At 45.5% G+C, this 24,708-nt stretch overlaps 1 protein-coding gene across 1 annotated transcript in view; it reads left to right on the top strand.

The window, feature by feature from the left end:
* Positions 1-24,533, top strand: part of LOC129854046 (neural-cadherin-like) — a 197,636-nt gene extending 173,103 nt beyond the window's left edge. Inside the window, exons 25-33 of the mRNA XM_055920669.1 lie at positions 4,291-4,418; positions 4,808-4,931; positions 6,731-6,911; positions 7,935-8,101; positions 11,851-12,115; positions 12,669-12,849; positions 13,609-13,853; positions 20,494-20,648; positions 21,690-24,533. Coding sequence (XP_055776644.1) covers positions 4,291-4,418; positions 4,808-4,931; positions 6,731-6,911; positions 7,935-8,101; positions 11,851-12,115; positions 12,669-12,849; positions 13,609-13,853; positions 20,494-20,648; positions 21,690-22,208 — 1,965 coding nt within the window. The 3' untranslated portion in view covers positions 22,209-24,533. The remainder of the gene's footprint in view (positions 1-4,290; positions 4,419-4,807; positions 4,932-6,730; positions 6,912-7,934; positions 8,102-11,850; positions 12,116-12,668; positions 12,850-13,608; positions 13,854-20,493; positions 20,649-21,689) is intronic.
* The last annotated feature ends 175 nt before the right edge of the window (positions 24,534-24,708 follow it).

Here is a 24,708-nt window from a genome sequence, read left to right as displayed (position 1 = left end):
TCCTTTCTTGGGAGAAATCGTCTTTTGGTGGAAAGCTGTCCTCTTGCCATGTGGAAATGTCAACTGAGTTCGGGATGAACTGAAAAGCGTGCCCAACTTTTCACATCGTTGCAAAAATAAATGTCCCAAAATCGCACTAAACGGATATAAATTGCTATAAAACGCTTTAAATTAACTACCTTATGATGTTTTTAACTCCTATAACGAGTGAAAAGATGACCGGAGAAATATAACAGGCTAAACTAACGCTTGGAACAGGTGCGCGCCGGTGTCCTCTAGGCTCATGACGCAGCTCCCAAAGAATGACTAGCTTCAGGGTTTTTTCATTTGTAGGGCCTGTGAACGCGCAATCGACCCCGTTGGAATCGTCATCACGTAAAGGCATCCAGGGGAAGACGTAAGAAGTGTCCGTATAGTCATAGCAACGACAGTGCCCTTTTAAATGACTTCAGAAGAGTGGCCAACATTTCTCAAATCTGACTCCATGTCAGGGAAATTGCTGTAGAATGGGCTCTGTTCCACTTAGAGACAAAATTTCAACTCCTATAGAAACTATAGACTGTTTTCTATCCAATAATAATAATAATATGCATATTGTACGATCAAGGATTTTGTGGGAAGCCGTTTAAAAAATTAGCCAAATTAGCATAAATAGTCTAAACAGCGCCCCCATCCCCAACAGGTTAAAACATGTAGGTATTACAGACTTGGTCAGGGAGAGGTTGAAAATGTCAGTGAAGTCACTTGCCAGTTGGTCCGTGCATGCTTTGAGTACACGTCCTGGTAGTCCGTCTTGCCCCAAGTCTTTGTGAATGTTGAGCTGTTTAAAGGTTTTGCTCACATCAGCTATCGAGAGCTTTATCACACAGTCGTCCAAAACAGCTGGTGCTCTTGTGCATGCTTCAGTGTTGCTTGCCTCGAAGCGAGCATAAAAGGCATTTAGCTCGTCTGGTAGGCTCACGTCACTGGACAGCTCGCGTCTGGGTTTCCCTTTGTAGCCCGTAATAGTTTTCAAGCCCTGCCACATCCGACAAGTGTCAGAGCCGGTGTAGTAGGAATCAATCTTAATCCTGTATTGACGCTTTGCTTGTTGGATGGTTCGTCTGAGGGTATAGCGGGATTTCTTATTAGCGTACGAATTAGTGTCCCGCTATTTGAAAGCTGCAGCTCTAGCCTTTGGCTCGATGCGGATATTGCCTGTAATCCATGACTTCTGGTTGGGATATGTACGTACGGTCACTGTGGGGACGACGGCGTCGATGCACTTATTGATGAAGCCAATGACTGATGTGGTATACTCCTCAATTACATTGGATGAATCCCGGAACATATTCCAGTCTGTGCTAGCTAAACAGTCCTGAAGCGTAGCATCCACGTCACACGTCATCTGACCACTTCCGTATTAAGCGAGTCACTGGTACTTCCTGCTTTAGTTTTTGCTTGTAAGCAAGAATCAAGAGGATAGAATTGTGGTCGATTTGCCAAATTAAGGGTGGGGGAGAGCTTTGTATGCATCTGTGTGTGTGGAGTAAAGGTGGTCTATAGTTTTTTTCCTATGGTTGCACATGTGACATGATGGTAGAAATGAGGTAAAACCGATTTAAGTTTGCATGCATTAAAGTCCCTGGCCTCTAGGAGCGCCACTTCTGGTTGAGCATTTTCTTCTTTGCTTTTGGCCTTATAGAGTTGGTTGAGTGCAGTTTTAGGGCCTGCATCGGTCTGTGCTGGTACATAGACGGCCACGAATGATATAGATGAGAACTCTCTTGGTAGATAGTGTGGTCTGCAGCTTATCATAACGTACTCTACCTCAGGTGAGCAATAGCTTGAGACTTCTTTAATATTAGATATTTCGCACTAGCTGTGTATGGCCGCTTTGGCTGTATGACTGCACTAACAACAACTTTGTTAATCGACCAGGTCTGAAAATCAGCCTCAGGGTTATTCGTGAAATGGTCAATGTATTATATAAACAGTGTCATACAAACGCTATAATAGTATTTGTATGCCATTTACAAACTGCATGTTTGCTATGAAATAACTAGTGTAATATGCTTGTTGAGTCCATAAACTGTTATTGAGTAGATATTCAATAGGACCTCTTAGAAGCAAATTAGATTCTCACATTTGTATGGTAAGTTAGTTCTTGCAATAGAATAGATACAAATAGATGTAATACAGATTTCAGAAAGGTATTACTGGCAGTAATGGAGCTCATATTAGACTGGTGGGCCAGCCAGTATCTGATGTGTTGATTTTCCTGATGTCCTGCTATTCCGGATGTCCTGATATTCTAGATGTCCTGATATTATCTGATGTCCTGATATTCCTGATGTCCTGATCATCTGGATGTCCTAATATTCCTGATGTGCTTATATTCCTGATGTCCTGATATTATCTAATGTCCTGATATTCCTCATGTGCTGATATTATCTGATGTCCTGATATTCCTGATGTGCTGATATTACTGATGTCCTGATCATCTGGATGTCCTAATATTCCTTACAGTGCCTTGCAAAAGTACTCATCCCCCTTAGCGTTTTTCCTATTTTGTTGCGTTACAACCTGTAATTTAAATAGATTTTTAATTGGATTTCATGGTATGAATGTACACAAAATAGTCCAAAAATTGGTGAAGTGAAATGGAAAAAAAAAGGAAAAGTGTTGCGTGTATTCAGCCCCTTTGCTATGAAGCCCCTAAATAAGATCTGTTGCAACCAATTACCTTCAGAAGTCACATAATTAGTTCAATAAAGTCCACCTGTGTGCAATCTAACTGTCACATGATCTGTCACATGATCTCAGTATATATATACACCTGTTCTGAAAGGCCCCAGAGTCTGCAACACACCTAAGCAAGGGGCACCACCAAGCAAGCGGCACCATGAAGACCAAGGAGATCTCCAAACAGGCCAGGGACAAAGTTGTGGAGAAGTACAGATCAGGGTTGAGTTATAAAAAAATATCAGAAACTTTGAACATCCCACGGAGCACCATTAAATCCATTATTAAATGTTTTTAAGAATATGGCATCACAACAATCCTGCCAAGAGAGGGCCGCCCACCAAAACTCACGGACCAAGCAAGGAGGGCATTAATATGAGAGGCAACAAAGAGACCAAAGATAACCCTGAAGGAGCTGCAAAGCTCCACAGAGGAGATTAGAGTATCTGTCCATAGGACCACTTTAAGCTGTGCACTCCACAGAGCTGGGCTTTACGGAAGAGTGGCCAGTAAAAAGCCATTGCTTAAAGAAAAAGATAAGCAAACACGTTTGGTGTTCGCCAAAAGGCACGTGGGAGACTCCCCAAACATATGGAAGAAGGTACTCTGGTCAGATGAGAATAAAATTTTGCTTTTTGGGCATCAAGGAAAATGCTATGTCTGGTGCAAACCCAACACCTTTCATCACCCCGAGAACACCATCCCCACAGTGAAGCATGGTGGTTGCAGCATCATGCTGTGTGGATGTTTTTCATTGGCAGGGACTGGAAAACTGGTCAGAATTGAAGGAATGAAGGATGGCTCTAAAATACAGGTGATTTCTTGAGGGAAACCTGTTTCAGTCTTCCAGAGATTTGAGACTGGGACAGAGATTCACCTTCCAGCAGGACAATAACCCTAAGCATACTGCTAAAGCAACACTCGAGTGGTTTAAGGGGAAACATTTCAATGTCTTGGAATGGCCTAGTCAAAGCCCAGACCTCAATTCAATTGAGAATCAGTGGTATGACTTAAAGATTGCTGTACACCAGCGGAACCCATCCAACTTGAAGGAGCTGGAGCAGTTTTGCCTTGAATAATGGGCAAAAATCCCAGTGGCTAGATGTGCCAAGCTTATAGAGACATTCTCCAAGAGTCTTGCAGCTGTAATTGCTGCAAAAGGTTGCTCTACAATGTATTGACTTTGGGGGGTGAATAGTTATACACGTTCAGGTTTTCTTTTTTTGGTGTTATTTCTTGTTTGTTTCACAATAAAAAATATTTTGTATCTTCAAAGTGGTAGGCATGTTGTGCAAATCAAATGATACAAACCCACAAAAAAAAGATTTTAATTCCAGGTTGTGAATAGGAAAAATGTCAAGGGGGTGAATACTTTTGCAAGCCACTGTATGTGCTGATATTCCTGATATCCTGATATTCCTGATGTCCTGATATTCCTGATATTATCTGATGTCCTGATATTGTCTGATGTCCTGATATTCCTGGTGGCTTTATATTCCTGATGTGCTGATATTCCTGTTGTCCTGATAATCTGGATGTCCTTACATTCCTGATGTGCTCCTTTAGGAGGTACGCTTCACACTGGACCGCTGTGCCGGGGCCACCGTCATGGAGATGGAGGGAGTGGGCAGCTGGCTGACCACAGAGGACCACTCGTCCTGTGAGGTCACTGGAGTCACACCCAACCTGGACAGGTAGCATACTCACCCCCCCCCTCTCTCTCTCTCTCTCTATTTGCGTCTGTCTTTGTTGCTCTCACACTCTTTCTTTATTTCTCTCTTTCTCTCTCCCTTTATCTCTCTGTCTTTCTTTTTCTCACTCTTTTTCTTTCTTTCTCTCTCTCGCGCTCTTTCTTTCTCTCATTCTCGCTCTCTGGCTATCTGTCTCTCTCTCTCTGTCTCAGTGTCTCTCTTTCTCTTCTCCTTTATACAGAATACACACCTTTCACATAGTCAAAGTCAGAACACCAGATTGGTGGGGGACAAGGCTATGTATGACGGGTTGAAAAAGTACTGCAGTAGAAAATAGGGATGGATAGGTGTATGAAAAGATGTACTGACAGTGATGTTTATTTCTTCCCCAGGCACCTGAATGGGACCCAGGTGTTACAGCTGGGTGGAGTCAATGAGAACCTGCCCTATGTCTACCCACAGTTACAACACAAGCACTTTACCGGCTGTATCCGGAACCTCATTGTCGACAGCAAGGTAACACTCGCTACAATGTATTTCTTCCCAATCGTCACGCGCCATGAATAGCCATGGGAAGCGATTTAGTTCGTATACAACACATGACGCCTCCATTGTAAAGAGTCGTAAAGTGTTGTCTTTACACCACTTCCACTTTTACCGCAGAGGCGGCATGTTGTTGTAAAACTGCATACAGCATCTCGCATAAGTGCTTTCAAAACACGTTCACACCTTCCTCAGGGACGTTGTCACAACAACGCCGGTATCGAAAAGGTACGCTTCGAGATTCAGCGCATATCTGGTAGCTATGCCACTGTGGCAACAGTCGTCACGGCGAGGACAGCGGTCCCTCAGCCCATGTTACTTCATGACACTGTGTGACACTTGGAACTAAAGGTAGTTGACACTAAAACACTCTCCTGCTCACCCGCTGGCTACGAAACGTAGGGCTGAGGTTCGATACAATATTCATAGATCTCTTATTGTAGAGTGGAAAACCACTGGGGGCGTGGGTGGAACATGTGAGAGAGAGGGGAAGACAGGAGGAAAGGAGGAGGATGTCTGTGACATTGAACCTGTTCAAGCGTGAGGTCGGGGTGAATGTTTGGGCAAGAGAAGGGAATGGGCGGATTTTTCGACTTCAATAGTTTTTCTATTCTGAATCTACTGTACATCTTCCCACCCTGTCACAGTTGATTTATGTTACTCTCTGTCGTCGCTTCTCTCTCTCTCTATTTGTTTGTATCTCTCCTGCTCTCTGGGACAGATTAACTATACTATGGCTCTGCAACCATGCAATAATGGTTTTCATTTAAAAAAAAATGTAATGATCAGTAAAATGAATATGAAGAAAAAGAAAAAACACTATTTTCTTTATAAAGCAACTTGTGAAAACATTGCATGTAACATTTGCCATTTAGCAGATGCGTTTACTTAAAGTGACTAACATTCATGCAAGCATACATTTTTCATTTGGGTGGCCCAATGGGGCCAACAAATCTTCAGCATCTATCCAACTCTGTTCCACTCTCTCTATCCATCTCCGAGTGAGGCAGAGACGGGTACTCATGACTGGGAAAGTCTGCTAGTTATGTTTGGTGAAAGATTTGATCATGATTGGCATCTCACACACATCAACAAACACAAACCTGCACACGTACTCACATACACACCGCGATGGATTTTGGATCTTTGAGTGTGCGTAGTAACTCTCTGGAAATCAGTATCGAGCTCCATCTTGAGAAGGATCAGACTTAAAGTGCCCAGCTCTATGGTGAGGTCAGAACCAATTTGTACCTTGCTGCACATTGGCTCAACGGCTAGCGAGCAGCCAGCTCCGCTGAACGGTGGTAACTCAGAAATGGGGAGATTGGACATATTAATGTCCTTTATGATATGCTATTGTGAGCAGGACTTAAGATTTCAAGGTTTTCCTGTCCTTTCACAGCATTGCCCTCCGCCAGCTCCGTTGTGTCCCTGTAGATTGGTTTGATCCTATGAAAACCCAGCCATTTACATTCCAAGAAATTGCATGAAAGGTGAATACATAAAGGTGCTGAGGTGAAATCTCAAGTTTCGGTGACCTTTGCACTCAGTTTTTTGGAAAACTAACAATTGTTCTTTCGTTCTCTCTTTCCCTCTCTCTATCCATCTCCTTCTCTCACTTGTATCTATCTCCGTGCCTCCCTTTTTTTACCTGTCTACTGCTCTCTCCCATTTCTATCTTACACTACCTTTTCTATCTTTCTCCCTCTGGCGTACATATCCTACTCCCCCTCTCCATCTCGGTCCTCTCTCCATCTCTCCCCCCTACACAGTTCTATGACTTGGGCACTCCAGCGGACTCTGTGGGCAGCTCCCCAGGCTGTCTGACTACGGATGGGAGCTGTGTCAACGTGGGCATCCCCTCCTGTGGCCCTAGGGGTCGCTGCCATGGAGAGTGGGGCTCCTTCAGCTGCCAGTGCATACCGGGGTACACTGGGAATCAGTGTGAGCAGGGTGCGTACCTCAATGCCAGCACCGAGCCCAACATGTACTGTATGCGATGAGTGCTTGTTTGGAGGGCATGCGTGAGGGCATTGATGATTTGGATTTGTTCGATTAGATGAAATGAATGTTAATGAGATCAAATGTGTTAATGAGTGCCTGGGTGCAGTCAGATAGCTATCATGGGGAAGGTGTGTGTGTGTCTGTTTCAACTCTCATTAGTCGTATGTACAGGATACACATGGTCTAATGAAATGCTTGCTTGCAGGTTCCTTCTTGACAATAAACAACATCAATAAGAAATAATAAAAGATAAGAATAGGAACATAAAGAAAATGGCTCAGTAGAATAGACATTTTAGTATAAGTATAATACAGGAAGGCACAATTTATAGTCCAATATTTACACTTGCTTTGGGGAAGGGATGATTGTGGGAGAAGTGTTTAAATTGTGCAGTGTTTTGCAATGATAATACAGTTGTGGTGTGTGTGTGTGTGTGTGTGTGTGTGTGTGTGTGTGTGTGTGTGTGTGTGTGTGTGTGTGTGTGTGTGTGTGTGTGTGTGTGTGTGTGTGTGTGTGTGTGTGTGTGTGTGTGTGTGTGTGTGTGTGTGTGTGTGTGTGTGTGTGTGTGTGTGTGTGTGTGTGTGTGTGTGTGTGTGCATCTGTGCTGAGGTGCAGAGAATCAGAGCAGGTGGTCAGTCCAGTTCAAGTGTTCAGAAGTCTGATGGCTTGTAGATAGAAACTGTCTTGTGTGTGTGTTTGTGTGTGTGTTTGATGTGGGAGGACTAATTGGAGGCCTAATTCACTGGTGGTCAAATGGAAGATGAAAGAAATGCTTGGGCACGTGTTTGATCTAAGTTTAAGGCGTGGGAAGGCATCATCGGGCTAACAGTATTGTGAATGGACGCAGTAGAGTATGTGTATCTCTTGAATTCACTCTGGGTGAATGTCAGTTCAGACTCCTACAGTATACAGTATGTACTGTGTTGATGGTGGGATGTCTAGCTAACACATTGTCTTGTGTTTTGTTGGCAGAAGTTCCAGAGTATTCCTTTGATGGGCGGAGTCATGTTCATTACCAGTTGGCATCTCCTCTGCCAGCCCGGCGGACCCAGGTACAGGTTCTGGTCCGGACCCGCAAACATGGTAGTGCCATCCTCAGCCTACTGTCGAAGGAACAGAGTGAATACCTGCGCTTAGAGGTGAGACTGAGCTTTCTGTGTGTGTCTCTCTCTCTCTCTCTCTCGCTCTCTTTATATCTTCTCTTGACGCACCCGTTTGTCTTTCTCTTTATATCTTCTCTCGACTCACCCATTTTTTCTTTAAATCTCTGTTTCTCCCGAACCATGGGAGCTCATAATATGCTTTCATGTGCCCATAAAATGTCTCTCATCATCCCAACGGCGTGATTCAGGTCAATCATAACATTAGTGTCATCCGTTATGTATGCTGCTGTTTTTACAACATTTTCTCTCATCCCCCTAACCTTCTCCATCATCCACATATCTTTGCTACAATGCCACAACGTGGGGAGTGGATTCATCACAGGAACATAAATGTCAGGCGTGTTCCGTGTGCAGCCAGTGTGAAATGCACCAATTTGGCAAACCTCCTCCGACATTAACCCCTAAACAGAAGTGCAACGTTATAGCGCGGTGTTTGCTTGTAATCAGCCCTACACTCTCATGAGTTTCTCTTGGCTGAGCGTCTCTTGGCTGAGCGTAGGCTTTCAGAAGGAGCTTGAGATGCGCCTCACACTCCAAGGACTCCTTGTTTTTAGGAAAAATAGCTTCTTCTTCTTTTCTTTTTTTTTTGCACCTGCCTCACGGTGACGTGTTGAGATTGCTGATTGCAGCTTTTTAGTTTTTCTCGCCGCTCTCCTTTATAAATCGCCACTGGTTCAGTTATCTGTGTGCTATCAGACTGGCGCGAGGAGAGCGCTGGGATGTGCTGCTCCCTCTGGAGTGGCAGGTTAGAGATTGCATTGGCGCAGATCACAGTGTGACCCCGTGTGGTTGAAGCCTCACAGTGGTAGCCCACTTCCTTTTTCATTCCCTCTGTCTTTTTCGCGTCCTCCGTCCTGATGGAGGGATGGAAGCTCCTGGGGTTTCTTGGGAGAGAGGCATCTCTGATATGTAAGGGGACCCACTGCCCAGTAGGTAGGCTAGCATTAACTGTCACTTCTAGCCCTGGTGATGGCATAGCAAGACACCAGGGGTGATAGTTGCCATTTTGACATTGCTAACACCAATAAAACAAAGAGGAGGAGAAGCCTTGAGCAAAAGCCCTCCTCTCAATTAATACTCCTTGTCTGGTAGCCTGAATATAGACTCAGGAGCATATTGTACCGGTCATATGTCCTCTGCCCTCTCTCCCTACGCCTTGTTGCCTTAGATTATGAGAGATGCACTGAATCCCACGTGTATCCAAGATCAGAAACGTTTCTGATTGTCTGACAGCTGTATGGCTTTCTCTCTCTCTGCCTACACACTGTGTGTGAATGGGTAGGTAGCATGGATCAATAGTACTGTCTAATGAGTGAGCTACATCCTTCAGCCAGCTGGGGTTTATATAGAACGCTTTTGAAAGTAATAAAGAGGCTGCTGATCTGGAAGGACGTAGAGATAATATACTGTACGCCGTGATAAGACAGAGTTCACATAAGCATTCACGGACTAATGCAGATTGGGGACAGAGCAGCGCTCGCTGGGTGCAGTAGATGGATTTGCCAGCCACCCTGAACCTCCGTTCCCACCTGAGAGAGAGAGAGAGAGAGAGAGAGCATGAAGCAGAGCACATTCCCATTCAGCTATAATTGGGGGGGAACATGAGATGCCTCGGCAGCAATCGCTTAGTCTGGTAAAAGCGCCATCCCACTGAGGTCTAAAGATAATTAATAGTTCATTAGGAAACCTTGAAATAAGCAATGGTTCATCAGGGAAACGACCTTGGAGCCATCTTAGTGGAGCTCACTGCTTTTTCTCATGCATCTGAGCCAGCTGATGTGGTGGTGTATCGGGAGGTGAGCAGTTCACAGTTTTAGCCTTTTAGCTTGGGGGGAGGAGTAAAGGTTGAGGTATACGTGAGAAACTCTGCCCCCATCTCCTCTCTTTTTTCTCGTCTCATTCCTCTGTTCACGTCGACATCAGCGGTGGAGTAAAATGGAGCGTTTGCAAATTATGCTCAGTGGGAGCCTCTCGCGGGAAAGAGTATTTTTTATTGAAATGAAGGTTGCTTCTCACCATATCAATGGCCCGTAGACTAACACTCGCCTCATTTTGGATCTGCGTGCCTGGCTGCAAATAAACCGTTTGTCTCCAATGAATATTGCTCTCTGAAAGTCAAGTGATTAGCATTCGAGCCAGGCTGAAATGGAATCGTTTTCTTTTCAAGATTTGAGGAGAGAGAGAATCTTGTTGCATAAAAAAATATGTCTGTTTCATTTCATTGGTATATTCTGCTTTCTAATGAAAACTGTCAGGCTTGGTGGATCCCGGGTAATAAAGGTGAGCTTCAAAAAGAAGACAAGATAAAGTTGGCCTCGTCGTGTTGTTTTGTTGAGCTAGGATTTACCAGTGAGATTGGGACTGAGATCAATGGAGCTTGTTGTTGTGAAACAGAGTGGAGAGAGAGAAAGAGAACGAGGAAGATAAGAACAAAGATAGGAATAGGCCAAAGGACTGAGAGAGAGGTTGGTAGAGATATGGAGAGAGAGAGAGAGACAAAGAGAGAAAGAGAGACAGAGAGAGACAGAGACGCAGAGACAGAGACGCAGAGTTAGATGTAGATGCTAGAGAAGTTCTTTGAAAATGTGAGCAGCCCAGAAAGCGATTGAATGTCATAGAGCCCAGATGACCCACCCTCTAGAGGAAAAGTTAAAAAGAGAGTTGCTGAATAAATGGAGGCGTATTGAATTCCCCAGGCCCTGATGTTTCCAATTACGGGGGAGCTATGTTTAATTCAGTTAGTGTGTGGCAGGGTCCTATCAGAGCCAGCCCTCAGTGATTATACTGTTTCCTCATGGTCCCAGAGTCACAGAATCATCCTCCTCCTGACATTTTTCTTCCCTCTATCTCCGTCTTTTGTCTGCCCTCGCATGCATGTCCTCTGCCTGTATATCAGAAGAGCTATGTTGGTTTATTGAGTGGATTGTCCAACTGCTATTGGCTTTGTTTACTGCATGTATACTGCATCTTAACTCTCTTGGTTGTTGTGTATAGGGGTTTGTTGGGTTGGACTTAAGAGGGGTCTCTGGAATCTTCAATGATGAAAAGTATTGACTCTCTCTTCTACCCTTCTCCTTCTGATCTACTAGGACCTACTGTCTGTCTTCTATAACTCTCTCCTCTCCTCCAGATCTACTAGGACCTACTGTCTGTCTTCTATAACTCTCTCCTCTCCTCCAGATCTACCAGGACCTACTGTCTGTCTTCTATAACTCTCTCCTCTCCTCCAGATCTACTAGGACCTACTGTCTGTCTTCTATAACTCTCTCCTCTCCTCCAGATCTACCAGGACCTACTGTCTGTCTTCTATAACTCTCTCCTCTCCTCCAGATCTACCAGGACCTACTGTCTGTCTTCTTTAACTCTCTCCTCTCCTCCAGATCTACCAGGACCTACTGTCTGTCTTCTATAACTCTCTCCACTCCTCCAGATCTACCAGGACCTACTGTCTGTCTTCTTTAACTCTCTCCTCGACTCCAGATCTACCAGGACCTACTGTCTGTCTTCTATAACTCTCTCCTCCAGATCTACCAGGGCTTACCGTCTGTCTTCTATAACGCTCTCCTCTCCTCCAGATCTACCAGGACCTACTGTCTGTCTTCTATAACTCTCTCCTCTCCTCCAGATCTACCAGGACCTACTGTCTGTCTTCTATAACTCTCTCCTCTCCTCCAGATCTACCAGGACCTACTGTCTGTCTTCTATAACTCCCTCCTCTCCTCCAGATCTACCAGGGCCTACTGGCTGTCTTCTATAACCTGGGAGACGGAGACTACAACCTGACACTGCCCTCCTATCGCCTGGACAATGGTGAGTGGCACGAGGTCTACATGGATCGTCACGACAACGAGCTGACCCTGCGTCTGGATGGGGGCGGGGGCAGACGGGAGGCCAGCGCGGCTCCAGGCCGGAGCCGAGAGATCATCACCGACCCAACAGTGGTGATGCTGGGAAACGCCTTCCCCTCAGGCTCCAACAAGAGCTTCCAGGGTGAGAAGACTGCAGGGAATGGGGCATGATGGGAAAGGGCTAGGCTGGGCGTGCGAGGCAGACAGTTAGTGACAGATGGAGAACAGAGCTTTCTAAAGTGCAGCCAGAATTAGGGGCTTTATCAATTCATTATCCGCTTTTTAGTGAGATTACAAAGTATTGTATTGCCGATTTATAAATGATTCATATGACTGGTGAATAAATCATTCACACAAATGCATCTTTAGAGTTAGGGGATGATGGCTGCCCTAGGGGAGGTTAGTATGAGATGGATAAAGTGTGAGGACAGCTATGAGAGTGTGCAGTGCAGTGCTCTGCAGTGCTGTGGATATGGCATGTGACATGCAGGGAGAGAGACAGTAGAATGTGCAAATACAAGGGTGGTCAGCCAGCTTTGCCTCGGGCAGAAACAGACAGTGTGCGTGTTTATTAAATGGACTTTAAAAGCCTTTTCCCTGAAAGACTAGTGTGTAAGCGTGTCAGACCATGGCAAAGAAAGTAAGGGGTGTGTGTGTGTGCTTGATTATCATTCTGTCCTCTCCTCTCGCTTAAGGTTGCATGCGGGACCTGAGGCTGAACGGTCGATACGTACCTCTGGATGGCCAGTCCAGAGACGGGGTCTCTGTGGTCAGCTCCCAGGGGCTCTCCGTGGGCTGCTCCTCCGACTCCTGCAAGAGGAACCAGTGTAGCCCCCCCTTCACCTGCGTTGACCTCTGGAGAGTCCATGAGTGCAGGTACGCACAATCGGACACAATGATCAAATCTCTCTCTATAACTTATGCAAACACACTGAGGCCCTCTCGGTCTTCTCCAAGGACTACAGCCTCAGAAGCCAGTGGCTCATCCTCTTGCAGCCTTTAATCTTAGACACACATCCCCTCAACCCCCATCAGTCAAAGAGGCACAGTGCAGGGGGCCTGGAAAAACCTGGCCCTTTGATACACCTCAGTCCTGCGGGGCTGGCTGTAAACATGCCTGAGTCAAATGTTGACAGGCAGTGTGTGGGCAGATATTTGACTCAGGCCCGCTGTTCTAGCTCCTCTCTCTGATCCTGGTAATGGTGGTGATTTCAAGAGGCTGCAGAAAGACACAGGGATATGTTGTTTTTCGACAGCCTGTAGGCTGCTCATCCTCACTGCTGCTCGTCAGCCTGGCTAATGCTCTGTGTGAGTTCTGCAGGAGTCCAACTGGTTTCACATCATACGTGTGTACGCCAATGTCTCTGTGTCTGGGCGTATCTGACTCACAGAGCAACCACACCGTAACATTTGTTTCACAGAAGGAGAAACAAGATACAGGTAACATGGAAAAGAGTCTAAATCATGAGTAACTATTTCATTGAGATACTGTACATTGATTTTGACAAATGCACTGTGTTATCCTCAGAACACAGTGGAGAACCAAAATAGAAGCAGGAAATCAGAAAGGAGAGATCTAACCACTGTTTTATCTCTCTCTTTGTCTCCTCTTGCTCCTCCTTCCATCTTTTTTAGATGTCCCCCTGGCCACATGGTGAAGGTGAACGGTACCGGAAAGTTCTGCGTCTACACCCTGTGTGCCAGTCGGCCGTGCCACCGGGGCACCTGCGTGGCACAGTCGCCCTCCAAGTTCACGTGCCACTGCCCCGAGGGCTACCGGGGGCACCACTGCGAGGTGGCGCTGGCCATCTACCGAGACGACGTGGGCCTGAGCTTCAGCTCCCTGTTCGCCATTTGCATCTGCTTCATGGCTCTGCTAGGTAGCTATACCAACTACTGCCTGCTCTGGCTCTGGTGACTGACCGCCCCACCTGCCTGCCACCTGTCTGTCTGTCTCTCTGTCTGCCACCCCTCCGTCCATCTGTCTCTCTGTCTGTCTGCCTGGCTGTGTCATCTCCATGGTAACACTGGACATCAAATCCTTCCCTTTTTTGCTCTTCTCCCCGTCCCGTTCAACCTCTTGTCGGGACCATCAGCTGAAGTAGAACACTGTGCTGTAAGTCCATTGACAGGTCTAGTAGAAATTGCCTCTAGTCAAACAATTGCCCAAGTCTAACAGTGACATTGTGTGGGCAGCGTATGGACCGTGCTGTGGTAGCAAGGTCCAGCTTACGCTCTAGTTATAACAGGCAGTGCAAATGAGTCCCTTTTGACCTTTGACCAGTACTCAGTAGTCCACCTTGATACGTGCCTTTTGGTCAATCTAGTGTCAGCCAGTCATAGTCCGTCACTAGATCAGGTGTTAATGTGCTGGCCGTCTCCCGCCGTCCTCCCCTCTACCCTCATTGGACAGTCAGCTTAAGCCGTCGCTCCAAGCAGACCAATAAAAACAGTTTGCTGAGCTCAAAATGATCATTTCCCCTCTCGTACCTTTGCTTAATTTTAAAGGCAACATGACCTTGATCATCCACAGCCACTGTTGCTTTTTTTAAGTGTTCATTACTTGATTTGTAGGCGCACAATGTGCTGTTTACCGAAGCCCAAAAAAATTGAGATCAATGAACTAGGGCTTTGGATAGAATTTCAATTGGCCAAGCATTCCACGCACAGAAACTTAAGTATCAAGAGAGAGGTTTTCTTCCCAGCTGCATTCAATCCAGTTTGTTTGGAGTCAATCCAAGCAGTTGAATAACTGGGTAAAGGGCTCTGGGTCTCTTGACATTAAGCCGAACAGAAAGCATCTCATTCTGAGGCTTCCTTTTCTTAACGGCTAATAGGTTTATGGCATGATGCGAACGCTATACGCCTCCACCTCCTCACCCACTCCAATTCCTCCTCTCGCCCACCTCTCTCCTCCGCTGGATGCAGAAGGAACCTCTCCGTTCTCTCACACGTTCTCAGCTAGCTACTGTACAGCTGTGAGGAAATAGCGAGAGGCCTTACTCCTCTTGTCCGAAAAGTAGATCAGTCAAGCTTGCCAGAAATATACTGGAGAGGGAAAAAGTTGTGTCTGTGAAAATTACCCAATGTTCAGTTTTGCTCTCATAGACTAAAAGCTCAAATATTTTTGTTGGGAATAAGCTGTGCCTTTTGACTGCAGGGTGTGGGTGTTTATATGCGGGTGGTGTTAGGCTCAGTTAAAGGGTCCAGCTTTTAAGTCTTGCTTGTTAGATCAATGATCGGTGTGTAAATAAAGATGAGTGTGTAGCCCTAAAGGACCTGTTCAGGCCCATAGAGCCACAGAGATAATAGCAGGTGTAATGCACCGGGTGTGTGCTGCCAAGGTGCCTTATATTGAGAGGCAGAGAGGACATCTCTCCAGATAATGTACCTCCTGATATTTGTGTATTTTCCCACAATTTGAATAGCCAATAATGCCTTGTTTTTTGCAGACTTGCAGCCTCTCCTCTGGCTATGTTTGTTTGTATGTCTCAGTATGCCCCTTAGCCATCCAGCGGGCTCTAACCTATGACTACAGGAGCTTATGCTCTGGCTTTACACCACTGTGCCAGAGGGCTCGTCATGGGCACGATCAACGATTACAATATAATGACGGCATCTACTGTATGAGTACGGTCTGTTAGTCTGCAGATGTTTCAAGGTTGTCCAGTGACCTCAATGATAAGAGACACATGCAAAAGGCACAGGTGTCCACAGTGTACAGGAGTAGGAATTTACAGAAAGAACCCCCTACGTAGTGGAATGTACAGAATAAATCCCTGTTTGACTCCATAGTAGGGATAGCTGATTGGGTAACATGCTGTGGTTGCCGGCCTAACCTCTCCATCCGTGAGAAGAGCCTAGCTACCCATGGAGCTGGACTGCTTGGGCCAGCGTGGTGCCAGGCTCTGTTCGGTGGTTGCGTATCCGTGAAAACACTCAGGGTTGCTGATGTGGAAGTGAATTGACGAGCAGTGTCTTACTGCTTCCTCTCCTCACGCCGGGGCGCCTTATAAAAACACAGTGAGTCAGAACTCTGAACTGAGAGGGAGAGATGGAGAGGCCTCACACACATCATCCTATTAATGGTAATTAAACCAGATTGCACCTCGATTCACTATACTAGAATACACAATGCGCATGGCAATCCACACAATACAATGCATTTTTTGTCCAATAATGTCATATCTGAAATGGAGAGATTGATGTACTTCTCAATTCATTTTATTGAATGAAATGGCATCACCAACTGCTACCTGAATCACTTAGCAAGACATTTCTACGCATTTTTTTGTGAGAGTGTATTTTACTCAGCGGCATCGCCAGATGGTTGCCAGTGCGATTATTTTTTTTTAAATTGAGAGGTTCGGGGCTGAAATCAGTGAACTAACAAGTGGTCCTGTTTATGCCACGGCCAAATAGCTCAAATGCTGTTGTGACGCAGTGGAATCTGCTTGTCACGCGTGCTCTTTCACCAGCCTGCTCGTTATGGTGCACACCTGTCACCTTCGTTACCATGAGCGCATTATGACACTCACCTGGACTCCATCACCTCCTTGATTACCTGCCCTGTACATGTCACTCCCTTTGGTTCCTTCCCCAGGCGTTATTGTTTCTGTTCCAGTGTTAAGTCCTTTGCGTTGTTTGGGTTTTTGGTTTGACGTGGCATTTACTTATTTTATTAAAACACTCACTCCCTGAACTTGCTTCTCGACTCTCAGCGCACACCGTTACATTGCTACTCTCCTCAAATGTCCCCATACTTGTCAAATTCCGACCTGTGTATGGTGTATAGAATTACATTTTTTTTAATGAATATTTAAATATGTTGGACGGACGTTAGAGTAGAGCGATACTATTTCATGTACTTTTGAAATGACTGAGTTACAAGCATCCTTTTGTCACCATGTAAAGCTCTGTGCCATAAGATATTTTAATAATCACATTTATAATAAAACACTATTCTGAAAACCTGTTTTGTCTTCATAATTTGTTTTCCATACTCATATCCTCGTCTTTCTCTGTCATTTCCATTGTTCTGATTCAACCTTTGTTCCTAAGGTGTCTTTGTCTTTAATCAGTAATATTTATGTTGTCTTCTTCCTACTTTGTTACTGAAACGGCTTGTTGATTGTTGTCTGCATAACCTATATTGTTTGTCCAATAATTCACAGTAAACCTGTTATTGACTAATTGCAAAAAGTATTGATCTCTAGCAAGATACAACATCAATTATCCATCATTAAGATACAGAGAGAATGTTTCTAACTGCAATGGTACTGTGTGTTGTCTACCAGCTGTGTGTGTAACAACAGGTTCTAAGAGATTGTAAATCTGGCAAGTGAGGCTACACACTGAAAATGCATGGTTGAAAGGAATGGAACAGCTTGGTTCCCCACTATTTCAAGGTGTTGACTGATAATTCTGGATAACTGACGTCCACCATATACGCACGCGCGCGCGCACGCGGGCACACACGCACACACACACACACACACACACACACACACACACACACACACACACACACACACACACACACACACACACACACACACACACACACACACACACACACACACACACACACACACACACACACACACACACACACACACACACACACACAGGGTAGTGAGACTGTTCAGTCTGACTTCCCAGTATGTGTGTGTGTATGTATTCATGTGTGTGTGCAGTGTAGGCTCAGCCTCATCCCTGCAGTCCTGCACTCGGTTCCAGAAATAGTTTAGCTTTTCATCCTAAAGTCTGAGTCTGTTGTGAGGTGGGGTTGAAAAAGTAGTCTCAGTCAGAGAGAGAGGAATACAGCTCTATAAAATATCCCTCTTTTATGTCTCCTCTTTATTGTCCTGCCTGTATCCGGATTAGTTTCCACGGCGACAGGCATAAATGCCACAGCTGTTATACGGTGATGTTGGCTGGAGCCTTTTAAATGTGTCTCTGGACTGTGTGTCTCTTAGAAAAAAGGCTATTTTGCTGTCCCCACAGGAAAACCCTTTGAAGAACCCTTTTGGTTCAAGGTAGAACCCTCCTGGCTTCCATGTAGAACCGTTTCCACAGAGTGTTCTACATGGAGCCCAAAAGGGTTGTACTTGGAACCAAAAAGGGTTCTATCTGGAACTCAAAAGGGTTATCCTAAGGAGTCTACACTGTGGGTTTGGAGCCTCAGCTGGCTCTTTGCTAGGGATGGAATGAGGGTTATATGACAAACCATTTAGCCAGTGAGTGATAACCTGGAACCAATAGAGGTATGAGATGAGCAAAAAGTGGAGCAGAGAGAGAGAGAGAGAGAGAGAGAGAGAGTCAATGAGAGAGGACAGAAATACAGTGAGAGCGAACGACAGAGAATGGAGGGATGGCAGGGAGGGAGAGGTACACAGACACCGACAGACAGCGAAAGGGATTAGAGGTACAAGGGATTGAATGAGAGAAAGGAAGAGAGAAATGGAAAGACACACACTGAGTAATAGATTGAGGAATGGAGGGAGCGAGCACAGGCTCTGCTAGGCTCGCTGCAGTAAACAGCATTATAGTTTGATAGCCTTGAGCCTGCTCATTATTGACTAGGATTGATTTATTTAGAGATTCTCATCTCGCCATGCTCTCACTACAGGGGTGTTCTCACTATGGGGTAACAGAGGAGAGAGGGAAAACAGGCTTGTCTTCCTCTATCCACGTTCATATGGGTCCGAGATGAGAAAAGTCTACACTATATACTGTCCTGATGCATAAAGACTCGAGCTATCGTTACACAATATGGATTCGTGCTGAAATCACACATGTAACTATTTCAGTATTTTGCCATACGGTATGCCAAACAGTATGCTTTGCTCTTGGTTGAATTATACACTTGTCTTATAATTAGGTATTTCATGAGTAATAAATTGCAACCTTTTTCCACTCAAAAAGACCCCAAGTGGTGCAGAAAAACAAACATTCTTCAGTGAAATAATGTTCTTTTTTTTTTACTCCAAATGAATGCATCTTAAGACACAACATGATGCACATGCCAGTTACAGTGTCTATATTACATTTTTACGAGTGTGGTAGACAGAATAAATATTTTTTTTGTGATATTCCATAGCCTGGTATAGACTGTGGTGTGTGTTAGACATTGGGATGCATGTGTCTATCTTAGGGTTACGGAGAAGCTTGTGTTCGTTGGGTGATGCAATCGATAGTACAGGCTTTGTTAGGGTTCTGATACGAGAGGAGGGGAGAGGAGGAGAAGAGATGAGAGGGAAAAAATGGCTTGGAGGCAGACTGCAGCTAGCCCGCCACTCAGACCTCCTCTGCTTGGTAATCAGAGCAACAGTCCAGCTCCTGCAGAGAACAGACACACATCTCTCAATCGGAGAGGGCCTTTGAAGAGACACACAACCCAATAGGGAAGTCTCTATGAGCTCTGACCTGAACCTAACGTCAGAGTAACCTTTTTCTTCATCACACAACACTCTCAATCCAAGTGATGACAGACAGTCATATACAAACACTGTGTTTTGGAGTTCGAGGCGGTGGCCTTCAGAACACACAACTAGAGCAGCACCGTGTGTCAATCTCGGAGACTTTTTCTAACACCTCACTCTCACCTAGATGAACATGTCTCGTCTTAAGACAATTGCAACATTTCAGTAATGTTGCAATAGATAGAGAAACAGACAGACATGGGATTGCATATTCCCGTGCAATAGACCCAGCGCTACAAAGCCCCCTAAAAAGCGACTAGATTTGCTTGTGACACGTGTGCGAGGAGGGTGAGCGTTGTCTTCATAAATGGATATCAATTTGTTTTGCCGGTGTTGCAGCTTGTTTCTGGCTGGGTACACCGGTGCCTAACTTCTGACGAGTGAGAGTTCACTCAGAGATTGCCCTGATAATTGGGAGATTTAAATTCAATCAGTCTCAGCCTGTAACCCTGGTCCCCTTGCTAAGTGACACCTTATCAAACTCCTGATAGCTGAGCACGCAACAATCAACAGATAGAACCAAAAACAAATAAGGGCAATTGAGAGGGAGAGAGGGATATCAAAAGGGAATTTGAACAAACTGAAATGACAGACAGACAGACAGACAGAGAGAGAGAGCCAGAGAGAGCGAGAGGGAGAGAGATGCAGGAGGAGGAAATCTGAGGAATGATCAAAGCAGAGAAGTTGAGTCAAATCAGGTGTGATGGGAGCGGTACAGGATAGAGATATTTATGGAGAAGTACTGTATGGGTACATAATATACTCTAAAGGTCACAGCAGTCTATAGGGGAGGTTTGATTTTGAGAGTACCACTTGCCACTCTGCAAAGAGAGCTCTTATTTGGTAGCCGTCCTAGCAGTCAGTCAGCAGTCTGCCTGTCAGGCCTCTCAGTACAGCCATCATGCTGATAATGCAATGCCAAATCAACGCAGTGGAAACGGTTCACCCAGTCACTTCTAATCAAACTGAACCAGGAACTTTCTCTCTCTGTGTGCGTCTGTCTCTTCCTCCTTCTGTGCTCTCCGGTGCCCCCTAGTGCTGCTGCTGGGCATCTTCCTGTACACCCGCTGGCGCAGTTACAAGGGCCTAAAGGAGGGCGTTTACCACGTGTCAGCTCACCATGACGGCTGGGAGGACATCAGAGAGAACGTGCTCAACTACGACGAGGAAGGAGGAGGAGAGGAGGACCAGGTAAGAGCGAACACATCTATGTCTCCTACACACAATGGGATAATGTGCCTTTTGGTCCCTTGTCACAAACGGTTCCAACGAAGACAGTTCCAGACTAAATCTGTGAAGTGAAATAATTCAGTATGGATTACAGGCTAGGCATTATGGGTTCTACATTTGCTCAAGCACACTGCTCTTCTCCACCATGCCATTGTAACACCTTCTCATTCTGGTTCACCTCCTATTTCAACTAGGAAGCAACTAGTGGAGTGTTTGTATATTCACAATCTCCTTACACACAATTAGACATAATGTGATTATCGGATGCTTGGTGATGCTGCCATACTTTAGGTCCTCTGGTGGATCTTTAGACGTGAGCGCTGCAGCAGCAAAGCACACTTTGCACACTTTTCTCATCAGGTAATCCATTACAGAGCACACCCACGCGTGTGTCATTCACTCCTCCACTCTACCGTTCCTCCATCCTCCTTTTCTCCAGGGCCCGGGCTTCCATCTCTCCAGAGTGAAGCACGGCCGTGGTAACGAGGGTGAATCAGTCTCGCCTGAATCGAATGAGCGTTGAAGTGATTGTGTGTTATATAAAAATTGACGTTCTCTAGCCCTCGTCCAATATTTCTCCCGTGCTCTGTTGAAGTGAAACACTACCCTCGCCCCCTTCTCGTTCTCTCAGATGACTTCGTGTATTTGGCTAATACGATCTGTCACCTCTCCACTAGCAGAGAATTAATCTGGATTTTGCTCACTAAGGGAGGAAATGAAGACAGATTGTAAACGTAGACAGGTAGAGCATACGGAAAAAGGGATACCGCTGAGGAAGCTCTGCTATACTCTCTTTTTTTCTTCTCCTCACTCTCACCATCCCGCTCTATGATGTGATGTTTTACTTCTGTTTGAATCCCAGGAAGAGTAGCTGCTGCCTTGGCAACAGCTAATGGGGATCCTAATAACATTCGAAAATACTCTCTATTGCTCCATCTGTCCATTTGTTCCTCCTTTCCATTCTATTTTGACATTCCTCTCTCCCTCTGTGTGTGTGTGTAGAATGCCTATGATATGGCCGAGCTACAGAAGTCTCTCCAGCCCAGTCCGGCCCAGTCTGTCCAGTACAGCCGCTCCAGGGCCATCCACCAACATCACCACACCCAGCACCAACATCCCCAGCCCCAGGACACTCTTAGCAGGTTGGGCGCCAACACCGCCCTCTCCTCCTTCACCACCACCCTGCGGAGGGACGTGCCGCCCATCAGAACCCCCGCCCAGGGCCAGAGCAGGCCCCTCCTGCTGGCCAGAAAGAGCCTGTCCTTCTCCAGCCAGGACCTGGCCCGCTACCTGTGTGAGATCATCCGGGATGCTGACCAGGCTCCAGAGACGGCCCCCTTCGACTCCCTGCAGGTGTTCTCCACGGAGGGGGGAGGCTCGCTGGCCGGGTCCCTCAGCTCCTTCAGCTCAGCCGGGCTGGAGGAGGACACGGCTAGGGGCCAAGACTCCCTGAAGGATTGGGGCCCACGTTTCGAGAAACTCAAAGCCCTCTACGAGAAGACCGAGGCCAATGACCTCTGAACGCTGAGGGAGACCAAGCTACTGTACTGCAAAGACCACCAAACAGCAGGAAACTACAGAGCTACAGGAAACTAATTGGAAGCATAGGAGGAAAGAGAGAAGTTTGGGAAGGAGAGAGAGACTGATGGAGAGCTTGGCCTCTCTCCTCTCTGAGAGTGACTTATTCTCCACAGGGTTTTTCCCTCTAAACGGGCCTAGAGCGAGGCTGAGGCTGGGACTGACGTTAACCTAACCGGGCCTATAGCTGAGACTCACTGTTCACTGGATAATGGGAGCTGCCAATCAATGACACGGACAGATTAATTATGGCACTTACCGAGCATGGCACACAGACCTATTGTAGTGACTTGCGGTTGACAATGATTCGGGTGAAAATGTTATTATATTTGTCAGTGAAATGAATTGCGAGGATTGCCTGGCACCTCTTGGACCTTGATATACCGTATTCCGTTCTCTATGTCTGTGATACATCAGTGTTTTAAAAACTGCTTAGACATTTGATACAGGAAGATTTTTCTGTGGCCTTCCAGTGGGCTCTCTTTCTAAAATCACTTTGCTGGGTGTGCAGTCAACAGTTAACAGTAGTGCTCGTAAGTTATATCCTAAACTTCTCCTTACTTGATTTGGTTTTCTATTCACTTCACTCTCCCCTCTATTCATTTATATTCACCGGAGGGAGAGAGCTCAGAAATCAAGCTGGAGAGAAGAATAGAAAGGACAGAGGAGCTGAGGAAAGGGCCTTTTCTGTTTCTCAGCTTTAACCTTCTTTCTCAGGAATACCAAACATTCTGAACACCACCATTGCAGCTGAAGACCATGATATGAATACAAATGACTAATTCATCGTGAATGGCGGTCCAAGGTGAAAAAAAGTGCAGAGAGGGTGGCACCCGAAGCCTCCTATAGAATGGACAGTGGACACCCTCTGACCTTCGCTGTTGTTGCCATGGTGTTGTGGAGGTAGACATAGTTTACTGTATTCACTGATATATGTCTGAAAGGGAGTGTTTACCAGTTGTGTTAGAGGTGGCGGGAGCTTTCACTGTAAACAGTATGAGCCCAGCAGTATGAGCGATGGAAGGGAAATGATCCATCTACATGGGTAGTCACACTAAGGATCTCACCAAGGGGGGTTCAGCTATTTATCTTCCCCAAGGCTGGAGGATGATGCACTTACCCCCACAAACATTTCTCCCCTGTCATATAAACCAGGACCAATCTGCCCGCAGTAAAAACCCTTCAGAAGCCAGCGTTCACTACATTTGTGTTGTTCACCTCTGCTTTGAGAGGAGTGCAGCGTGGAGGTGAAATTAGCCGTATAATGCAGAAGGGAGGAAGAGTGGAAAGGAGGGAGAGTTTGTGCTCGTTCAAAGCACCTCTGGGACTCGGAGTTAAATGTGCTTGTGTGAGGAGCTGTGAAGCTCCATGGGGAGTAGAGAAGGGGACGGGAAAGGGTTTTGGAAATGGTTTGTTGCACAGCAAATGGAATAAATAAAAAGAAACGTAACCTCCCTCTGCGATAGACTAAACGGCAACGTTGTATTTCATGTATTTCGAGGTAGCGTCAGCACACCCCTTCTCATTATTTTGATTTAGTTTCTATTTTTCCACTGCAGAGACGCTGCATGTTGAGCGTGACAGCACAACAGTAAAGGGTTGGAGTGTGTTAAAACACATCAGAACACTAATCCTAATGGGAGTTGATGGCGGCGCTGTCATGCTGTAAACCAAAGGATCATGGGAGTTTTAAAAGTCGATTGAGAAGTCGACATTCTGATTACGGATTTCAAACGTGCCAATTTTCTGAAGGCAGCCACAACGTGAGTTTAAAATAGGATGGGGAGATGAGGGTATGGAATGCTGCCGCAATGCAATGCTTTTTTATAGACAACAAAAGCTCCTCAAGGGATGGAGTTCTGATTCATCTTCCGAGCATGGTTGGCCAGGAACCTGGCTTATAGAGGAGCTAGTAAAAATAATAATGATTAAAATGTGAAGATTGTGTTTGGGATTCACAGGATTTCTCTCTGGGTTGGGGAGAAGAGATTCTACTTTAATTTGTATCATAAATGGCTTCAACATTGTCTAATGGATACAGACATATTGTGGAATTTTATGTTTTTACCTCATTTGTATATAGAAAGATAAATTAAGTCATTGCTTTTTTAAATGTGTCAATGGAAGAACTATGGATCACGTACCGCTTCTTTAAGAAAAAGTGAACTTATTTTTTTTATCATTATCATGACCAGCTTTGAATATAGATATCTTGGTGTTTTGTATTTGCATCAATCTTTTTTCTCAATAAAGATTCATTTATTTGAATCAGTGATTTTCCTGATTGTTTGCATACAGCATGATGTGAGTTTATGGCAGGGTTCCCCAACTGGCGGCCCGAATTTGGTCCGCGCGTGGTTTTATTTTTGCGGCCCAAGTTACCTGAGCAAAAAAAAAATTAAGATGTTGTTCAAATTTCATTGTTTGACATAAAAAGAAAACG

Source organism: Salvelinus fontinalis, chromosome 4 (assembly GCF_029448725.1).
Source record: "Salvelinus fontinalis isolate EN_2023a chromosome 4, ASM2944872v1, whole genome shotgun sequence".
In the NCBI taxonomy this organism is placed as follows: Eukaryota; Metazoa; Chordata; class Actinopteri; order Salmoniformes; family Salmonidae; genus Salvelinus; species Salvelinus fontinalis.
This window is presented reverse-complemented; position numbering and strand designations above follow the sequence as displayed.